Source organism: Symphalangus syndactylus, chromosome 17, assembly GCF_028878055.3.
Source record: "Symphalangus syndactylus isolate Jambi chromosome 17, NHGRI_mSymSyn1-v2.1_pri, whole genome shotgun sequence".
Taxonomy (NCBI): Eukaryota; Metazoa; Chordata; class Mammalia; order Primates; family Hylobatidae; genus Symphalangus; species Symphalangus syndactylus.
The window spans coordinates 12,146,113-12,167,695 of NC_072439.2; the positions used below are offsets into that span (position 1 = coordinate 12,146,113).

Sequence of the window (21,583 nt, forward strand, 5' to 3'; positions counted from 1 at the left end):
GGGGGTGGAGGGGTCTTAGACATCCGCTTCATTAGGGACAGAGGCCCCGGCTCGAGCTTCCCCGCGCAGGGATAAACTCAGAGGCAGAACCTAAAATCAAAATGTTTATTGGAGTGTTGTACAAAAAAGTTTCCAGTCATAAAATGTATATTACAAATCATTGGAAAAAAAAAAAAAAACCAACACATTTGGCATGCATCTTCTTAAAAACCGAATCTCTGAAATGAAAGTCCACGCCAGCCCGGCTGCAGCCCAGCTCCGTTTGCAGGTTGTGCTGAGACGCTCGCTGGACGCAGGGCTTGGAAGAGGCTGCAGGCGGCGACGCCCCAGGACTGAGTCCCTCGGATCTTTAACTAAGAACTGCCGCGTGCAGGCCTCAGACCAACCCCAGCCAAAGCCGCTGGCATGAGGACAGGTGCATGATCGGATTCTGGGTCAGCCCGCAGGCCTCCCGGCTCCTGGGCTCAGCGGGGCAGGCTTCAGCGTTAACCTGGCGCTGTGCACCCCAGAACCCGCGTTGGTCCAGCAGCCGTGGGCCTCCCCCCAGGGCTGGGTGGCGTCTGATGCTTCGCAGGGAGGGTGCTAGGCTTCGCAGTGGCTTACACACAGGGACGGATGGCTTCGCATCGTTTTAAGCGGCACACAGCTAAGCGTATTTGGGGACAAATGCAAATTGTTTCCCAGGCCATAAATAACTTTTAAAAATTTGATTTTTTTCGTGTTTCCAAAGACTCAATTCTCAATGAACCTCCAATCACCCACAGGCTGCCCAGTCCACGCTTCTCCCCACCCCGTTCAGCTAAGGGCACCCGCAGTCCTAGGACAACCCCCAGCTCCACCCAAGGCAAACGTAGGGTGGGGGGTTCTGTGGGCCTGGGGTGTGCTGTGTTCAGGACAGGACTGGGCAGCGTCTGGACATCAGGACCTGCGGGTTTTGGGGGGGACTTTGTCCCTGAGCCCAGCCTGTAAGGCTGTCGGCAAATCACAGACCAACTCCGGGATACAGCTTTGCTCCTCCAGGGCCAGAATACATAGGATGTGTCTGAGAACACTGCAGACACCCCACAGGATAAGATCACCAAGACCCATCCCCAGAACACTCGCTGGCACGAAGCCCAGCCAGTCGGGTCTGGGTGATTCCTGCCATGAAGGTGGGAAGAGGACACAGTCTGTCGCCAGCATTCCCACTTTCAGCGGCTGGCAGAGGGTATCCCCGGGGCAGGCAAAGCTCCCTACCAGCCGCCTGACTGGCAGCACAGCGGCGTAGCCTCCAGGAGGAAATGCTTTGCTAAAATGCGGCCCCCTCTATCTACTGAAAGCAAGGACAGCGAGCGGGGCTACATGGAGCAGCGGGTGTTTCTGCTTTGTCGGCCGCTGGCTCCTTCCCGGCCTGGGGCTGGGGCCATCCATTCCTTCCTCCCACAGGCAGGTCCCCAGGGAGGTGGGATGCACAGTCACAGGGGAGCGGTGCCGCCCCCGCCCTGCAGTGAATGCCATGGCCGGGAGACGGCGCGTGCCCATGGCTCAGTTTTGGTGTCTTTAAGACTTGAGCTGCACTTTCTGAAGGAGGCTCTGCCATCAGAGGGTGCCCCAGCCCCGCGCCACCCCGGGGAGGAGGGTCAGCTTGTCCTCAAGGCCCTGGCGTGAGCTCCTGACCTGCATACTGACCAATGTAAAAAAATAAATATCCATTAAAAAAATAACTTCTGTGTATCTATGAGGGAGGGTGTAAACGGTGAGCTATTGCCGAAGGGGGGTGCCAGGCGTTGGGGAAGTTGGACTGAGGGGCTTGGGTGCATCGTGATAGGAGTCAGGTGGCCTTGGCCTGTCTGAGAAACATGGTTTCAGTGAGAAAATCACAGATAAAAGCTACAGTATGGATAGACGCATGTGTATATATAGGCGCAGGGCAGGCGCAGCTGGAACACGGGAGGGGCTCCACAGCGCCCTCCTCCAGAGCGTCAACACGGTGGCGTGCCCTGCAAACAGCTGTTCTGAAACTCAGCCTCTGCCTCCAAGGCAACCAGATGTGTCCCCTCCATGTCTCCCCCCCCGCTTATCATTGTGACAGGTCTTACGATGGGACTGTCCTCATTCTTCCTTCCCCGGATCTTCCCCTCCCCTGCCCTGTTGGCCCTGCACAGTCAGGAACTGAACTGCGGGAAAACTCCCGCAAATAAAGTCAAAGGTCCAAGAAACCTGGCCAGTGTGCTGTCAGAACAGGAATCTGGAAGCCCAGGCAGCGGGCGGAAAACCTGCCCTGGGGGGCCACGCCATCCCCATGCTGGTCCACACCCGCTGTGTGGCTGCCTGAGGAGTTCCCGCTGTCCGAAGCTGGGCAGCCAGAATGCAGGCGTGGCCCCCGGCCCCACCAGGTTGACGCCTGGATTCTGAATTTGGTTTTGTAGAAAGCCTTAAAAAAAACCCACCACCATTGAATTCCTACGCAGTTTCTGCGCTCTGTCCGCATCAGGGCCGTCTCCTGTCCCCTCTCTAGCCTTGCCGGCCCTCCCCCCTCCAAGCCTGAGCATCTTCTAAACCTGGGGGTCCTGGCCCTGGGCTTCCAATTTGACCAAATGGTGAGATGGGGAGTGGGGTGGAATTGAAAAGTCTCCGGGACAGCGGTGAAGTGGCAGCGAAGTGAGGCTGGGGAGACCCGCTGGGAGGGAGGGCTGGGGGAGACCCACCCACACGTTCTGGCAGTTCGATTAGAAATTCTCTAGAAATGTATCAAGAACTAAAGAAAGCCAATGATATAAAAATAGTTTTCAGTGGCTCTAGGTAAAGAAAGGTGTGTGGATGAGGAGTGTGGGTTCACATCACGTAGCAGCCTCTCGAGGTGGTCCTCGGATCCCCCTGCAGGAAGGAAGGAAGGATGGCCACGATCAGGGCCAGCCTGAAGGCGGCCAGCAGGTAGATGGCTGCCCCCACCACCCCACCAGGGAGGGGCTGAGCGACAACGGTGTCTATTTCTAGAGCCTTCCATTCCACTTCCATTTCCCCATGAGCCCGCCTGTGAGCTACATGTTCTGTGTTGGGTTCCAAGACAATCCCAGAGATCTTGCGACGCGCGCATTTAACGCAGCTGTGGTTTCTGCGCTCATCTTCTCCCCAGAGGCCAGCACTGAAGGGACCTGCGTCTTCGACTGAGGGAGCCTGGTTGACCAGAGAGCATCTGGGGAGCTGTTCAACACCCACCTCTCAGGTGACCCCCTGGCCAGCTACCCGGAGGTCTGTGATGTCGCAAATCCACACGACGGGCACGACCCAGGAGGCGAGAACAGGTCTCTGCCGTGCCCGTAACAGCCAAGGCTGGCTTCACCCTGAGCCAGGCAGCCAGATGGAGCTCCCGCCGGGAATGCGGCCAACACGCGCGTGTGTGTGCACGAGCTCACTCTGCCCCAGAGGCTGCCCCCCAGCCGCAAGTGGGCACAGGGGTCCTACCTGTTGGTGGAAAAGGTCCTCCTCGCCGAACTCGGCTTCCTCCTCCTCTTCCTCCCCATTCTCATTCTCACGCACCACCGAGGACTGCTTCACGGTCCTCATGGCCACTTCCTGGGTGGGACAGGACACGGCAGTGTGTCCCGGGATCAGGCCCAGAGCTGCTGTGGCGGCCCCGAGGGTCCCCAGACCCTGCTCAGGACTCCAGCCGAGCACCCCCCCCAAGCCAGACACCCACCTCGCCGTCCGCGTTAACCAGGACGGTGCGGAAGCTCTCGCCCGTGCCCCAGCTGCTCTGGCCCTTCCACACCAGCGTCGAGGGGGGGCTGTGGGCCACCCCCGCACCAGCTGCCCACACCTGGGGACCCAAGAACAATGGCCCCATCAGGGTCACCTCTGGTTCCAGGGACGTGGGCTAGCCACTGGCCCCTACCACACAGCCCCCTTCAATGCCCTGGGCGTTCAGTCCTTCCAGCCCGACACAGGCTTATCCAGGGTGACGGTCCCCAGGATATACAAGAAGAGACCAGGGTTCACAGATGCCAAGGGCTCTTGGCAAGCAGGGGCTGCACTGGGATCTGACACCCACCAGGCTCCACGGCCCATGCGCCTGACTGTTAACACTTCACGGGGATGCCGGCCAGCCCCAACAGCCTGGACTCAGACCCGGGGCACACCGCTCAGGCTCCAGGGAGGTCCAGTGGGATGATGCCAGCACATGGAGGTTCTATCACCGCGGCAGCTGCTGTGAGATGGTGCCTGGTGCCACCACCATCCCCACCCACCGCCACCAAGTCCTGCGCTTCCAGTCCCCTGACCCCACCTCACACCACATCCGTGGCCACCCTCGCCCTCCTGCCCCACCACCTACCGTGACCATCTGGCCAGCGCGCAGGACGTACTTGGGCGTGAACTTGTAGGCGATCTCCTCCCCCTCCAAGATCTGCCTCTTGATTCTCCAGTTCCCCAGAGACTGATCCTGGAAGACACGGCACACGCCTGACCCTCAACCGCCAGGACTGTGACACTGCCCCAATCGCCCTGGCTGGTGGCCCCGTCACCTTGACCCTGGTCACCCCCACCAGCTACGTCACCCCATTACCCCCATGCCCCGGTCATTCCAGTCCCCTGCCTTGCCCTGGCCGGCGGCCCCCTCACCCTGACCCTGGTCACCCTGATCCTGGTCACCCTGCTCCTGGTCACCCCCATCAGCTAGGTCACCCCATTTACCCCCGTGCCCCGGTCTTTCCGGTCACCTTGTCCCCTGCCTCGCCCTGGCTGGCGGCCCCGTCACCCTGACCCTGGTCACCCCCATCAGCTGGGTCACCCCATTATCCCCGTGCCTCGGTCTTTCCGGTCACCTTGTCCCCTGCCTCGCGTTGGCCGGCAGCCCCATCACCCTGACCCGGGTCACCGCCACCAGCTGGGTCACCCCATTACCCCCCATGCCCAGGTCATTCCAGTCACCTTGTCGGAGTTGTTCTTGAGCTGCACGAACTTGCCCTCCAGGTCGATCTCCTCGATGCTGACGCTGCCCGAGGCCGAGGCCTGCTGGGCCAGGTGGAAGCCACCGCTGCCACCCGTGCCCGTGCCCAGGACGCTTGGGCCGCTGCCCAAGGGCTCCTCCACCTCCAGCCGCTTCCGCTTACTGCGGCCCAGGCGCCCGGTGGCCAACATGCTGCCGCTGCTGCTCGAGGTGGCTCGTGAGACCGTGACGCGCGAGGATGGGCTGGGGGACAGCTTCAGCCTGTGGGGAAGGCAAGGAGGGCAGGACTGGTAGTGGGAGCCCCAGACAGCCCAGGGCACGCAGAGTGGCAGCCGCGGCCCGGCGCCACCTCCACCCCTGCCCAGCACTCCCAGCAGCCTCGTCCCGCCTCTCCTCCTGCCCCACCCCTCCTCCTCGCTCCGTGCTCCCAAGCCTCCTGGCCTGCCGCACCTCTCCTCCTCGCCCTCCAGGAGCTTCCGGTAGGCGTTGATCTCCATGTCCAGGGCCAGCTTCACGTCCAGCAGCTCCTGGTACTCGGCCAGCTGCTGCTGCATCACGTCCCGCATCTCCGTCATCTCCTGCTCCTTGGCGTCCAGCATCTTACGGAACTTGTCCCGCTCCCCAGCCATGGCCTCCTCCAGCTCCCGGATGCGATCTTCAGCGGCACTGGCCTGCGGAGGGGGCGGGCGGCGAAGGTCAGGGCAGCCCGTGGGTCACAAGGCCCAGGTGATCCTGGGACTGCGGGAGACGGGCCCTCAGCGCAGACTGGGGCAGAGACCAGGCCTGGGCATGGGGCGCACGGGAGGGGAGGGAAGGGGCATCGCTGGGTGCCCCGAGGGCTGCATCTAATGCCAAGAGGCCAGAGCCCCGAGCCTCGCACATCCAGGGCAGGACCCAGAGGTTGGGCCAGGAAGACGGCGGGTAGTGGCGCCGTGCTCCTCACCTGCTTCTGGAGGCCGGAGAGCTGGTAGCTGAGGGACTCCAGGCGCATGCGGGCCTCCTTCAGCTCCTCGCGAGCCGCACTGGCCGCCTTGTCGTTCTGGTCAGAGCTCAGCTTGGCGCTGTCCAGCTGCGGGGAGACGGGCGGGTGAGCGCGGGCGCGGGGCGGGGGTCCCACCGGCCGTCCCCGCCCACCGGCCCGCCAGCCACACCTTGGCCTGGTAGGTCTGCTCCAGCTCCAGCTTGTAGAGCCGCACTTGCTCGTCGTGCTGGCTCCGCAGCTCCTCCAGCGCCTGTGCCATCTTGAAGTCGTACTCCTGCTGCCGGCTGCTGTCCACCTCCACCAGGCGCCGCTCGTGCCGCCGCCGCGTCTCCCGCACCTCCTGCGGACAGAGGCTTCGTGATCCTCCGGTCCCGCCTGGGCCCCAGGCACCAGGCCCAAGGGAGGGCTCAACAATGTGCCAAGAAGAACCTCCAGGCAATTCCTGGTTCCTTGTGCACAAGTTACAAACCGATACACGTGCAGGTCAGAGGCGACCCAGGGACCGTCCACGCGCTAGAACGTGACTCAGCCACGAAACGGAGTGAGGCTCTGACACCGCCACGGCATGGATGCACCTTGAGGACGTCACACTCAGTGAGAGACGCCAGACACAAAAGGCCACACAGCGTGTGATCCCATTTCCAGGAAATGTCCGGAAATGTCCAGGACAGGCCCATCCACAGAGACAGGGCGGGGGCTGGGGAGTGACTGCTGATGGGGAGGGGGTTCTTTTTCAGTGATGGAATATTCTAGAATTAGAGGTGGTGGTTGCACAACCCTGTGGATATCCTGCCACTGCTGAACTGTACACTTTCAAAAGGTGGACTTAAAATAGCCAGGCATGGTGGTGGGCGCCTGTAGTCCCAGCTACTCAGGAGGCTGAGACAAGAGAATCGCTTGAGCTTGGGAGGTTGCAGTGAGCCAAGATCGCACCACTGCACTCCAACCTGGGCAACAAAGCGACACTGCGTCTCAAAAAAAAAAAGGGACTGTCTCTCATAAAAGCCATTATTGAAGAAAGTGGGCCAGGAGTGGTGGCTCATGCCTGTAATCCCAACACTTTGGGAGGCCAAGGCAGGCAGATCACCTGAGGTCAGGAGTTTGAGACCAGCCTGGCCAACATGGAGAAACCCCGTTTCTACTAAAAATACAAAACTTAGCCAGGTGTGGTAGCGGGCGCCTGTAATCCCAGCTACTCGAGAGGCTGAGGCAAGATAATCACTTGAACCCGGGAGGTGGAGGTTGCAGTGAGCTGAGATCATGCCACGGCACTCCAGCCTGGGCAACAAAGCAAGACTACGTCTCAAAACAAACAAACAAAAAACAAAACAGAGAGTAAATTACTGATGTTCCCATCTCAGGGCCCAAATCACAGGGGGGCAGCAGACCCGGCCCTGACAGTGATGGGATGCCCGGGCCACAAGGCAGGGGAGCCACGGGGCAGCTGTCCCGACACAGGGCGGGGTCACACCAGGGCAGAGGCACCAACTGGAGCTCACATGGATCTCAGGAAGGAAATAGCCCCTTCCTCCTCTTCCCAGCTCCCCCAGCTCCGGGACAGAAACCATGTCACTTATCACCATGGAACTGGTTTATAAAAGCAGCAGAGGTTGGGCATGGTGGCGCACACTTGTAATCCCGGGACTTTGGGAGGCTGAGACGGGCGGATCACGAGGTCAGGAGTTTGAGACCAGCCTGGCCAACATGGTGAACCCCATTTCTATTACAAATACAAAAATTAGGCCGGGTACAGTGGCTGAAGCCTGTAATCCGAGCACGTTGGGAGGCTGAGGCAGGTGGATCACGAGGTCAGGAGGTCAAGACCAGCCTGACAAACATGGTGAAACGCCGTCTCTACTAAAAATACAAAAATTAGTCGGGTGTGGTGGCACGCGCCTATAATCTCAGCTACTCAGGAGGCTGAGGCAAGAGAATCGCTTGAACCCAGGAGGCAGAGGTTGCAGTGAGCTGAGATCACGCCACCGTACTCCAGCCTGGGTGACAGAGCAAGACTCCGTCTCAAAAAAAAAAAAAATTAGCTGGGTGTAGTACCGCGCACCTATAATCCAGCTACTCGGGACGCTGAGCCCATCGTGGGCCACAGAACAAGACTCCATCTCAAACAAAACAAAACAAAACAAAACAGCAGAAACGCTTCTGAAGGAAGCTGGCCACCTTCGCAGTCAGCAAGGCGGGTGGCCCAGACAAGCAGAGCTCTGCGAACCGCCCCCCGCCTCCGCAGCCGCCCTCTCGGGACTCTGCACCCTGTGGGCTGCACAGGCCTGCGCCAGGCTCCCTACCGCAGCTCCCTGTGAGGGCCCCTCCGGGGCCTCTTCCCGGCCCCTGCACCGCCTTCGTGGGTGTCTTCCCAGGTGCCCTGTGGGTTCCACCTGGGGCACGTTCCTGGGCCACTGCACAGAAGCCCTCGTGAGTCTCTTCACGGGCTGTCTCACAGGTTCCCCCACAGGCCCCCTCACAACTGCCCCGGCCGCCTCCCTTCTGGCGCCTATGGGGGCCCCCGCAATCTCTGGGACTGCCGGGAGCGGGGCGCGGCTCCTGAGCAGCCTGGACATCCCTCCACCAGCAGCCAGCAGCTCTCCCTGGGCAGTGAGTGTGGGCCCAGCAGGCCCTGGCATTCCACCCTGCACTGTGACATCACAATTGGTTCTAAGGGACACAGGCCGACGCCTTCCCTCCCCACTCTCCCCTCCGAGCCCCCGGAGGCGGAGGCCCCAGGTGAGGGGTGCAGGTCGGGGAAGGAGGCTGGGTGGGGAGCGCAGGCTTCACCCTTGCTTTGGACAACGAGGCCCTGTGGGAGGCTGGACAGGGGCCCCCAGAAGATGCACCTGACGCCTGCCTCATGGTGTAGCAGTTAGGATCCCAGGCGGCCAGAGTTCAGCTCCCAGGGTGGGAACACCAAGCTTTTGAAAGGCAAGAAATTAAAGTAGACCTTCCTTGACACTGAAGAGATGCATTTTGGCTGGCCATGGTGACTCATGCCTGGAATCCCAGCACTTTGGGAAGCCGAGGTGGATGAATCACCTGAGGTCAGGAGTTCGAAACCAGCCTGGCCAACGTGGTGAAACTCCGTCTCTACTACAAATACAAAAATTACCTGGACATGATGGTGCATGCCTGTAGTCCAGCTACTTGGGAGGCTGAGGCAGGAGAATTGCTTGAACCTGGGAGGTGGAGGTTGCAGTGAGCCAAGATCGTGCCACTGCACTCCAGCATGGGCAACAGAGTGAAACTCCGTCTCAAATAAAAAAAAAAAGTTGTGCCCAAGTCCCGATCCCCGGCAGCTGTGAATGGACCTTATTTGGAAATGGGGTCTCTGCAGATGCCATTAGGTCACTCTGGATGACCCAGGCAGGCCCCAAATCCAATGACAAGTGTTCTTGTAGGACACACAGAGTACGGACACAGAGGGGAGGCAGCCGCGGGAAGACAGAGGCAGACACTGGGGAGATGCAGCCGAAGCCAAGGGCACCCTGAGAAGCAGGAAGGAGCCTCCCTGGAGCCGGGGGAGGGACCCCGGCCACACGGTGCCCTCAGGCTTCCGCCCTCCACAGCCGAGAGTGGGCTTTGCGTTCCCGCCGTGCCAGGCTGGAGGCCAGGCCGCTCACTCACCTCCTCAAACACACTCTTGCGGAAGTCCAGCTCCTCCTGCAGGCTCTGGCAGCGGTTCTCCAGGTCCACACGCATCAGCGTCTCCTTCTCCAGCTGCTTTTTGGCCACTGCATGACCGTCCTCGGCCTGGGAGACACAGGACAGCGAGCCGGCGTGACAATCTGTCTGCTGCATACACCCTGCTGGGGCATCCCGCGGCCCCTGGCACCTACCTTGGCCAGCTGGGCTCGCAGCTCGGCCACGTCACTCTCCAGGCCGCGCTTGTCGCTGAGGGCGGCTGCCAGCTCCACCTCGCTCCGGTGGAACAGGGACTCCAGGTCCTTCACACGGCCCTGGGCCACCGTGAGCTCGCCCTCCCTCTTCTTGGCACTGAAAGTCAAGAGGGCAAGTGAGCTGGGAGGGGCAAGGTCCATGGGGCCACAGGGAGCACCTCAGGAGCCTCAGGCAAGCCCAAGGACAAGGTCACGGGGGCCTCCGAGCTCCAGACCTTCCTGTCCCGCAGATGACGCAGCCCCGCGCGCCCCAGCAAAGGCACACGTGCCCTCATCATCTGCCCTGCACTGTCAGGAGTCCAGCAAGTGACAGGCACCAGTGCTTGGGACCACCCTGGAGGCGTGGGTTTTCCCAGCCTTTCCTGCCTGTTCTGGACCCAGGACGACCATTTCGGGAGAAATTAATGCATCCTCTGCTACAATGTTACAAAGGAAGACCCTGGCCTTTGAAGAGTCGGCCTTGTTTGTAAACTTAAGCTGTCTGAAGTAGGATCACCGGGTCTTCCACTAAACCAAATTAGCTCCAACATTACATATTTAAGATAGCAAACTCAGGCTTTTTAAACACACAAATACTACCACTGTGGACTGTAGGCACTTAAGCTTTTTTTTTTTTTTTTTTTTTTTTTTTTTAAGAGACAGGGGTTCACTTGTTTGCACAGGCTGGTCTCGAACTCCTGGGCTCAACGAATCCTCCTGTCTCAGCCTCCCAAAGTGCTGGGATTACAGGTGCGAGCCACCGCGTACGGCTGACTCTTAAATGTTTTTAAGCATAATTATAAGTCTTGGAGCTGAATTTCACCCCCTGCCCGCAGTGAACTAACTATATCCTCCCAAGCAACAGTGAGGACACCCAGGGTTCCGCAGCGTCACAACTGCTGACATTTGGGGTGGTCCTGAGTGAGGACACCCAGGGTTCCGCTGCGTCACAACTGCTGACATTTGGGGTGGTCCTGAGTGAGGACACCCAGGGTTCTGCAGCGTCACAACTGCTGACATTTGGGGTGGTCTTGAGTGAGGACACCCACGGTTTCTCAGCGTCACAACTGCCGACATTTGGGGTGGTCCTGAGTGAGGGCACCCACGGTTTCTCAGCATCACAACTGCTGACATTTGGGGTGGTCCTGAGTGAGGGCACCCACAGTTCCGCAGCGTCACAACTGCCAACATTTGGGGTGGTCCTAAGTGAGGGCACCCAGGGTTCCGCAGCGTCACAACTGCTGACGTTTGGGGTGGTCCTAGGCACTGCAGGGTGCTGAGCACTGTCCCTGGCCTCCACCCACTTCAGACCAGGAGCCCCTCGCTGCCCAGTTTTGACAACCACAAATGTCCCCAGGAATCACCCAGTGTCCCCTGGGGACAGAATCACCCCAGGATGGGGACAACTGGGTGCATCTGGAATAACACAGCAAAGGCTGCTGGCTGGACATTAAAAGAACATCCACATCCAGGTGACTCGAGCCTGTGGCCAGAGGTCAGAAGTGACAGGGACCTCTCCTGCCCAGCGGAATGCACTCCCGACTCTCCCCAGAGCCCTTTTTTTTTTGAGTTGGAGTTTCGCTCTTGTTGCCCAGGCTGGAGTGCAATGGCGTGATCTCCGCTCACTGCAACCTCTGCCTCCCGGGTTCAAACGATTCTCCTGCCTCAGCCTCCTGAGTAGCTGGTATTACAGGCATGCACCACCAGGCTCCACTAATTTTGTATTTTTAGTAGAGACGGGGTTTCTCCATGTTGGCCAGGCTGGTCTCAAACTCCTGACCTCAGGTGATCTGCCTGCCTCAGCCTCCCAAAGTGCTGGGATTACAGGCATGAGCCACTGCGCCCGGCCCCCAGTGCCTTTCGAAAGACCACCTAGGCATTTGCCCAAGAACTGAAAGTGACCCATAGCTGAAAGTGACCGTATGTCTGTCTATCTCCATCAATAACTGTATTTATCTATATAATCTATGTCCGTATATATCAATCTACAGATAGCTATATCTTTTTTTTTTTTTTTTTTTTTTTTGAGATGGAGTTTCGCTCTTGTTGTCCAGGCTGGAGTGCAACAGTGCGATCTCAGTTCACTGCAACCTCCGCCTCCCGGGTTCAAGTGATTCTCCTCCCTCAGCCTCCCAAGTAGCTGAGATTACAGGCAAGTGCCAGCACGCCCAGATAATTTTGTATTTTTAGTAGAGACGGGGTTTCTCCATGTTGGTCAGCCTGGTCTTGAACTCCCGACCTCAGGTGATCAGCCCACCTTGGCCTCCCAAAGTGCTGGGATTACAGGCATGAGCCACTGCGCCCAGCCTTACAATAGCTATATCTATCTATTGCTCTATCACTGTCTATCCATCTACCCATCATCTATCCATCCATCCACCCATCATCCATTCATCCATCTACCCATCATCCATCCATCCATCCACTCATCCGTCCATCTACCCATCATCCATCCATCCATCTACCCATCATCCATCCATCCATCCACTCATCCGTCCATCTACCCATCATCCATCCGTCCATCTACCCATCATCCATCCATCCATCCACTCATCTGTCCATCTATCCATCCACCCATCATCCATCCATCCATCTACTCATCCATCCATCATCTATCCGTCATCTCCATCCATCCATCCTTCCATCCATCCCTCCATCATCTATCCATTCATCCATCTACTCATCCATCCATCATCTATCCATCCATTATCTATCTATCCACCATCCATCCATTCATCTATCTACTCATCCATCCACCCATCCACCCATCCATCCATCCACCCATCTCTCTCTCTCTCTCCCACTAACTGCCAAGCTCTCATTCTCTGTGGGACTCTTCCTTCCTTCCTTGTGTGACCCGGGGAGGGAGGGCTGCCTTCCCAGCTCACAGTGCCCTCCCTGCCCAGGATCTGTAATAAATCTTCAAACTTGTTTCCTATCGCTGTGCTGAATTTGCACCTTCCGTCAGAAGAACCAGGAGCTACCCCAGGCTGGGATCCCAGTGCCAGAGCGATGGTCGGGCAGGCATACCCTGGACACAGGTCAGACACGAGCTACAAGGCAGCCGCTGTGTAAACAGGTCTCTCCTGTGAGGGGTCCCTGGTCGGGGGTCAGACAACCAGGTCTAAGGCCACCTGCCAGGTAAAAGCATCCATGGCAGGTACACTGAACCCCGGGTCTGGCTCCCGTTGTGTCCCGCCAGGGCAGGGCTGCCAGCCGCTCTGGCGCTGGACCTGGTGTAGCCAGGGCTCTCCACACACTGGAGGTGCAGCATCTGCTTGCTTTCGAGAGGCGTGAAGGCCAGAGACTTCGGCCACAAAGCTGATGCGCCCCCGTCCGCAGCCCTCAGGGGCACTAAGCTCTACTTCCCCACATGGAGCGGATCTCCAGCAGGGTCTGGGGTGCAGATACCCCATCTCTGAGAACATGTCACACAGGCCAGGCCCTTCCGCTCAGAGGGCTGTGAGCCCCGCGGCCCTGCTGGGGATTTTTGCAGGGGTTTGGGGGAAGCTGGAATCTGTTGGGCAAATCCTGAGTGCCCGCTATGTGGAAGGCACTGCTCTCACACCAGAGGTGCATCTAGAACCCTTGCCTTACACTGCGTGACGTCCTTGCGGAGGGAGGCATCAGCGACACAGGCTGCCCACCAGACAGGAGGCTGCCTTCGGGCAGGGCTGGATTGGGGCTGGGAGACAACGCTGGGGGTAGAGACCTGAAGGAGCAGTACTGGAGGAGACAGGGCCACCGCTGCTGAAAGATCCTTCCAGGCAGGCGAACAGCAGTGCAAAGGCCCAGGGGTGAGGTGGAAGAGTCAGGCTGCAGACCAGTTCAGAGGACTGGAGCAGAGATCAGGGAATCTGGGAAGCTCCTCAACAACTCGGTCTAAACCACAGGGTTCCGCAGGACTGCAGGGCATGCCCAGAAGGCAGGGTGCTGGCTCCCAGGGCTCAGACCCGTTTCCTAAGAGCACCAGGCGCTGAGTTAGAATCTTCAGCTGGGTGCCCGGGGTTTCGTGGCAGGCTCTGGCCTGTTAGGTCCTGCACGCTGCCCCCAGTGTTTCTCTCATTGTGGAGTTTTGGAGATAAATTTGTTAGGATAAGAAAAACATTAGGCTTGGCCCACTGACTCATACCTATACCCAGTGCTTTGGGAGGCCGAGGTGGGTGGATCACTTTAGCCCGGGAGTTCAAGACCAGCTCGAGCAACATAGCAAGACCTCATCTCTACAAACAATAAAAAAATTAGGCCAGGCATGGTGGTTCACACCTGTAATCCTAGCACTCTGGGAGGCCAAGGCGGGTGGATCGCTTAAGTCCAGGAGTTTCAGACCAGCCTGGCCAACTTGGTAAAAAAATTAGCCAGGCAGGGTGGTGTGAGCCTGTAATCCCAGCTACTCAGGAGGCTGAGGCAGGAGAATCGTTTGAATTTGGGAGGTGGAGGTTGCAGTGAGCCGAGATTGCACCACTGCACTCCAGCCTGGGTGACAGGACAAGACTATGTCTCAAAAGTAAATAAATAAAAAATAAAAAATATTAGCTGGGTGTAGTGGTATGTGCCTGGGGTCCCAGCTACTCGGGGTGGGGCTGAGGCAGGAGGATCACCTGAGCCTGGGAGTTCGAGGCTGCAGCGAACTATGATTGTGCCACTGAACTCCAGCCTGGGCAACAGAGACCCCGTCTCAATGAAAAGAAAAGATGGGCCTCACTGTAGATGCCATGCACTGCTCAGGAGATTGTGAACTGGGAATTCCTCAACACCTAGGGCGGGCACTGTGTAGCATTTTCTTTTTTTAATGTTTTAATTTGAGGTGAAATTCACATCCTGTACATTTCAACGTTTTAAAGTGAACAGTTGAGAGGTGCGTGGTGTGGGGCCAGCCAGCAGCAGCTCTGTCCCATCTGCACGGTGCAGTTCTGACATTTCAGAGCTCCGTGCACCCCTGTCCAAGCTCTAGTCATCCCAGAGCCTGCATGACTCCACTGATGAACCTGCTTATTAAGCACGGTGGGTGCTGGAGGCAGAGAGCTCAGAGCCGCTGCCTGAGCAGGTCCTGGCATGCACCTGTGCTGTGCGGGATGTGCTGAGAGTGGGCAGCCTGTCCTGGCTCGTGCCTGGCCCCAGGGTCCCCGGCTCATGGCCACCGTCAGGGTGCAAATGGTCCCTCCTGGAGCCCCAGGCCCCAGGCCCCAGGCAGGCGGGCAGTGGTCCCTGGGCCGACCTGGAGGGTCTCCTGTTGGGGAAGGGAAGTCAGCTCTCCACGGGAGCAGCGCCAGCCCAGGCAGAAGAAGGGCGTCGGATGGAGAGGTCACCTGCAACCACACATGGGAGCCCCGGTACTGCTGCACATGGGGTCCCCGGTCATTCCTCCGGCCACACTCCAACTCAGGGACAACGTGGATTCTCAAGCCACTGGCTGCTGTGACCCCCATACCAGGTGGTCGAGGTGCCACCCCTCCTGCCAGCGGGTCCCTCCAGGCTGAGCCAGGCCTGCGTGGCTCTGGGAGAATGAGCAGCGTGGGAAGACCCTGACCCACCCCAGCCTGAGGAAATCCGAGGCACCTGCAGGTGCCTGAACACTGGTGGCCGGAGACCACGGAAGACGGTGTCCACACGCAGGGCACCAGAGACCTCGCTCTAGCTGGAGCCTCACACCAAGAAAAGCCTTGAGCTCAGTGTTTCAGTGGCCTCCTGGCCCATCTGAATAAATATTCCTTTCGTCATCATCGTTCTGTTTAAACTGCCGCCCACCACATCCCACGCCCAGAATCAGGCAAGACTCACTGCCAGGCTGAGAGGGGAGATCGTTTCTCCCGACGGACACAGTTGTCACCCAGAAGGACTTTGCAGCCAACCATGGGGCAGCCCAACAACCCATGAGCACCCTGGTCACACACCACACACCCGAGTGTCCCAGCAGCCCCGGCACCAAGAACATCCGACCACAGGGAAATGCCCACGATGGGCCCTGAGGTCAAACGTGTCTCACAGTGTCCACTGGGCGCCGCCCGTGGTCTAGGTGAGTGTGTGCAAGCGCGTGTGCACACTAGGGAGACAGGCCAGGCTGACCAGGAAGCCCTCTTTGGGGAGGCTCGCGGGAGATTCTACTTGTGAGCTTAAGCTGCCCTGCGCTTCCCGCCGTCCCACATGAGCATCTATCACTTTCCTCAGCACAGAAAAAGTGACGTGGCAGCCACTGGTGGGGGAGAGAGGATGGGAGCTGTGAGCTCCAGGCTGTGCCCGTATCAGAGGGTGTCCCGCATGAGCCCAACGCCCACCTGCCCCCGTCCACCCCATGGTGCCGGGATCAGGGTGACGTCGTGCCCAGCCGTGACCACTCACCTCTTGTTGACCTCGTCCAACTCTGCCCTCAGCTTCCCAATCTCTATCTGCAGCCGGGCACGCTCTCGAGCCGTCTCATCCAGGACTCTCCGGGCATCAGCCAGCTCCGACTCGTACAGCGCCTTGATGCCACTCACCTGGGGAGACCCAGGACAGGATGAAATGAGGAGGGACCCTTCCCCTTTGACTACAGCAGCCTGGGGGCCTGGCCACCGGCCCTGCTCAGATTCCCGGGGACTGGCACGCAGAGAGAGAGGATGGCAGCCTGGGGACACTGGGACACCCTGTGTTGCCCATCTCACAGACACAGCAGAGGGAGCCCCCTGTTGGGGAGGGGTTGGCACCCAGGAGGAAGCCAGGTGGCCCTGGGTCCCAGCCATCCCAGGAGCCTCCTCCTCTGCTGCAGCCCCCTCTGGAATGATCGTCTCTCCACAAGCTCCAGCTCCTGGCACAGCGGCGCCCAGTGCCAGAGACCAAAGGCCCTGGGCCTGGACCAGCACAGCAGCTGGATGGAGCCTGTCCCCTTCCCCCGAGGACCAGCCACACCCGGACATGCAGCCCCTTGGCTGCTGTCATAGCGACATGATGCCTGGCCATTAGGTGCATTTTTCACACTCTCAGTTTCAGAACCAGAAAATGGGTGGGACGTTTAATCAAGGATCTCTCCCGCTGGGCACCACGGACACTGGGCTGATCACTCTCGGACAACTGGTGATGACAGCAACCCGGGGCCCTCCCAGATCCCACTGGGCCCAAGAGCCCCCCGCCCCCACCAGCATCTGCAACCTGGGGTCCCCTCCCAGACCCCTCTGGGCCCCTGAGACTCCCCCCAGGCCTCTGCAACCCAGAGCCCCCGCTTTCAGACCCCGCTGAGCCCAAGATCCCCCACTTCTGCCAACCAGGGGCCAGCCTGTGCCCCTCTGTGCCCCCACCTCGCACACAGGCACATGGCCCAGGGTCAGGCTGGGCTGCTCCCTGGGATGGAGGGAGGAGCATCTGGCCTCCCCGTGCCGTGTCCCCCGGACAGGCCAGCTGCCAATGTGGTGGCTCTGAGGCTCCAGGACAGAAGCTCCCACCCCTCGATCACAGGGATCTGCAGTCAGAGTCCCCAGCTGCCCCCCCCCCCCGTCACCAGTGGCCCTCACCTTTCACCCCTCGATCACAGGGATCTGCAGTCAGAGTCCTCAGCTCCCCACCCCACCAGCGGCCCCCACCTTTCCCCACGGAGACCCGGCCCAGCCAGCAAGGACACGGGGAGGGGCTGGAGAGCCAGGGGTCACCAGGGCAGGCAGAAGCGACTGGAACACCCTCTGGACCGCCCAGCTAAAGAAAGCCCCTCCCTAAGCCCTGAGCAAAGCCCCCAAACCTGCCCCTCTCGAGGGCCTCCAGGCGAACTCAAGGCACACGCGGTGCCCGGGAAGGCGACCTCTTCACTTCCTACTAATCCTGCTGCAACCACAGCCGCCACCTGCCCGGCCTCTGCACGCGCCAGCTGGGGGCACGGCTCAGGCTTCGCGTGGCCTTCTTGCCTCCCCTCCTCCCACAGGGCCATGCACTCAATGAGTTTAAAAATATGTGGAAGCAAACTGCAGTTAGATGCTACTTCGCACCCGCTAGGGCGTCCGTCAGGAAGACAGACGGTCACAGGTGCGAGCGGGTACACAGAGAAATCGGAACCTCACAGGCAGCGGCAGGAACCTGAGCTGAGGCAGCCCTACAGAAAACAGCCCAGGGGCTCCCCCGAGTCACAGAGCCACCCCGTGACCCGGTAACTCCACTCCCGGGTGTGGACCCAGAAGACATGAAATTCACATCCATGCATGTTTGAAAACTACACACGGTGCCGGGCACGGTGGCTCATGCCTGTAACCCCAGCACTTTGGGAGGCCGAGGCGGGCAGATCATGAGGTCAGGAGATTGAGACCATCCTGGCTAACACAGAGAAACCCCATCTCTACTACAAATACAAAAATTAACCGGGCGTAGTGGCGGGCGCCTGTAGTCCCAGCTACTCGGGAGGCTGAGGCAGGAGAATGGCGTGAACCCGGGAGGCGGAGCTTGCAGTGAGCCGAGATTGTGCCACTACACTCCAGCCTGGGAGACAGAGTGAGACTCCATCTCAAAACAAATAAATAAATAGAAAAATAAATAAAAGCAATGCAGTCCCTCCACCATCCACACACAGGAACATGACCCAGCTGTGTAACGGAGCGAGGTTCTGACACCACAGTGTGGATGCACCTTCAGGATGTCACACTCATGAGACGCCAGACACTAAAGGCCACACAGTGTGTGATCCCATTTCTATGAAATGTCCAGGTCAGGCCAGTACACAGACACAGGAAGGGGGTGTGTGGGCAGCGGGGCTGGAGAAGGGGACGGGGAGTGACAGCTGATGGGGATGGGCTTCTTTTAGTGGGGATGAACGTTCTAAAATTGGACGCATTGGTGGTGGCACAGCTGTGGATATATGAAAACGCAAAACCTATGGGTGAGCTGGGTGAACCGTATGAGGTGGGAATTAACTGCTCCAGCTCCGGCGCTGAGGAAAAGGAGGACCGGAGGATGGCAGGCGGAACCAGGCCCAGCACGGCCCGCTACAACACTGTGACGTTCCCACAGCCCTACAGGGCCACGGGCGTCTGTGCAAGGTGGGTACAGGGTCGGCCTGCATCTGGAGGGCCATGCCCCCATCTTACAGGCAAGGCTCCTGTGCAGAGGGCTGGGGGCCTGCCAGGACGCACCCCTTGGCAGTAACTGGGCCTCTTCCGAGGTGGGGCCCTCAGCCTCAAACCAAAGCATCCTGGGCAATCTGGACAAGTCAAAGTCTGAGGCTGCCCCAGCACCGCAGCTCCGAGTCCTGTCAACCTATAATGGGGCGGGATAAGGGTTCCCAACCCGATTTTATATATGGGGAAACTGAGGCATGGATCAGTAAAAAGCCTCCTCCTGACCACCACTGGGTCCTAGACATATCAGGTCTGCGGGGACCAATTGCAGGACGGGGACCCAGAGGCAGCAGCAGTGCAAAGCGAGCTCCTCCCGCGGCACCCCGGCCACCCCTGAGCCCTCCCTCCCATGCAGGCGATCATCTGGGCTATGCCCTCCACATCTGTGTCCTGGGAACAGACTTCTGGAATAACCCAGGTCAGGAAAAAGCGGCTAGCTCCACACTGCAAACAGCTGGGCACCAGGTGCAGGCATGGTGGTGTCTGCCCCTCCCTCGAAGCTCCCAAATGCCCCTAACCTCGAGGGAGGGGCCGACGGGACACCTTCAGGATTGGGGTCACACACGAGCTCTCCTGTCCCCACAGAGAGAGAGCTGACTGCGGCTCACGAGGCAGAGGGGCCAAGATGAACAAAACAGCAGTTTCCAACAAAGACAAGATCAGTGCCGGGAAACACAGGAGACCGTTCAAGGTGAGAAAAAGCAGCGACTCTGCAACGGCAGCCAAGCACAGCGGCATGCTGGGCACCCCCAGACCGTGTGCACGGCAGTCCTGTAAGACTCTAATGCACGCCTAGCGTGGTGGCTCACGCCTGTCATCCCAGCACTTTCGGAGACCGAGGTGGGCGGATCACGAGGTCAGGAGATCGAGACCATCCTGGCTAACATGGTGAAACCCCGTCTCTACTAAAAATACAAAAAAATTAGCCGGGCGTGGTGGCGGGCACTGTAGTCCCAGCTACTCGGGAGGCAGAGGCAGGAGAATGGCACGAACCCGGGAGGCGGAGCTTGCAGTGAACTGAGATAGCACCGCCATACTCCAGCCTGGGTGACAGAGCAAGACTCCGTCTTAAAAAAAAAAGACTAATGCAAGCCCAGCATGGGGGCTCATGCCTGTCATCCCAGCACTTTGCGAGGCCGAGGTGGGTGGATCACCTGAGGTCAGGAGTTCGAGACCAGCCTGGCCAACATGGAGAAAGCCCATCTCTACTAAAACTACAAAAATTAGCTGGGCATGGTGGCAGGCACCTGTAATACCAGCTACTTGGGAGGTTAAGGCAGGATAATTGCTTGAACCCAGGAGGCAGGGGTTGCCGTGAGCCGAGATTGGGCCATTGCACTCCAGCCTGGCGACAGCAAGACTCCACTTCAAAAAAAAAAAAAATAAATAAAAAGAACCTAATACCGTATTCTTACTGCACCTTTCTTGTGTTTATTTACTTATTTTGAGACAGAGCCACACCTAGGCTGGAGAGCAATGCCGCAATCACAGCTCACTGCAGCCTCAACCTCTGGGCTCAAACAATCCTCCTGCCTCGGCCTCCCCAATAGCTGGGACTATAGGCACACACACCACCATGCCCGCCTAATTAGTTTTTAATTTTTTTTTTTTTTAGAGATGGAGTCTTGCTATGTTGCCCAGGCTGGTCTCGAACTCCTGGACTCAAGCAATCTGCCTGCCCCAGCCTCCCAAAGTGCTGGGATTACAGGCTGGAGCCACTGTGCCCAGCCCTTTCTCGTGTTTAAATGCCCACATACTTACCATTGTGTGACAGGTGCTCACAGCATTCCACAGAGGAACAGGCGGTGTGGGTCTCTGGCCTAGGAGGCCACGCCAGAGCCTGGGTGCGTGGTGGCTTCCACCATCCAGGAATGTGAGTGCACACTACGATGCCCACACAAGGGGAATGTCTCCTAACGACACGCTTTCCACAAGGTATCCCTGTCACTAAACAACACCTGACTTGAATTAATATTTTGTTCATTTTAGATTTTTTGAATTAATTGATTTTTAAAAAATATTCCATTAGGGCCCAGTGCCGTGGTGCATGCCTGAAATCCCAGCACTTTGGGAGGCTGAGGCAGGTGAATTACTTAAGGTCAGGAGTTTGAGACCAGCCTGGCCAACATGGTGAAACCCTGTCTCTATTAAAACACAAATTAGCTGGGTGTGGTGGCGGGTGCCTGTAATCCCAGCTACCTGGGAGACTGAGGCAGGAGAATTGCTTGAACCCAGGAGGTGGAGGTTGCAGTGAGCCGAGATCACGCCACTACACTGCAGGCTGGGTGGCACAGAGAGACTCTGTCTCAAAAAAACATATACATATGGCCGGGTGCCGTGGCTCACGCCTGTCATCCCAGCACTTTGGGAGACCAAGGCAGGTGGATCACCTGAGGTCGGGAGTTCGAGACCAGCCTGACCAACATGGAGAAACCTTGTCTCTACTAAAAATACAAAATTAGCCAGGTGTGGTGGCGCATGCCTGTAATCCCAGCTACTCAGGAGGCTGAGGCAGGGGAATCGCTTGAACGAGGGAGGTGGAGGTTGTGGTGAGCCAAGATCACGCCACTGCAGTCCAGCCTGGGCAACAGAGTGAAACTCCATCTCAAAAAAAAGAAAATAAAATACATATACATATATATGTATATACATATATACACACACACGTATATATGTATATATTCCATTAAAACATTACTCATCCCATCACCCCAGCGTGACCATG

At 58.4% G+C, this 21,583-nt stretch overlaps 1 protein-coding gene across 3 annotated transcripts in view; it reads right to left on the reverse strand.

Moving 5' to 3' along the window:
- Window positions 1-91: 91 nt before the first annotated feature.
- The window catches only part of LMNB2 (lamin B2), a 33,714-nt gene continuing 12,222 nt past the window's right edge, over window positions 92-21,583 (reverse strand). Inside the window, exons 2-12 of one of the 3 annotated variants that reach the window (XM_055250243.2) lie at window positions 16,130-16,266; window positions 9,752-9,908; window positions 9,540-9,665; window positions 6,079-6,249; window positions 5,871-5,996; window positions 5,378-5,598; window positions 4,909-5,188; window positions 4,313-4,420; window positions 3,680-3,799; window positions 3,445-3,555; window positions 92-2,856 (exon numbers count right to left, since the gene is read on the reverse strand). In XM_055250243.2, coding sequence (XP_055106218.1) covers window positions 2,815-2,856; window positions 3,445-3,555; window positions 3,680-3,799; window positions 4,313-4,420; window positions 4,909-5,188; window positions 5,378-5,598; window positions 5,871-5,996; window positions 6,079-6,249; window positions 9,540-9,665; window positions 9,752-9,908; window positions 16,130-16,266 — 1,599 coding nt within the window. In that variant the 3' untranslated portion in view covers window positions 92-2,814. Of the gene's footprint in view, window positions 3,556-3,679; window positions 3,800-4,312; window positions 4,421-4,908; window positions 5,189-5,377; window positions 5,599-5,870; window positions 5,997-6,078; window positions 6,250-8,209; window positions 8,561-9,539; window positions 9,666-9,751; window positions 9,909-16,129; window positions 16,267-21,583 lie in introns of those variants that run through there. The other 2 variants (XM_063620661.1, XM_055250244.2) reach the window with 2 other exon arrangements.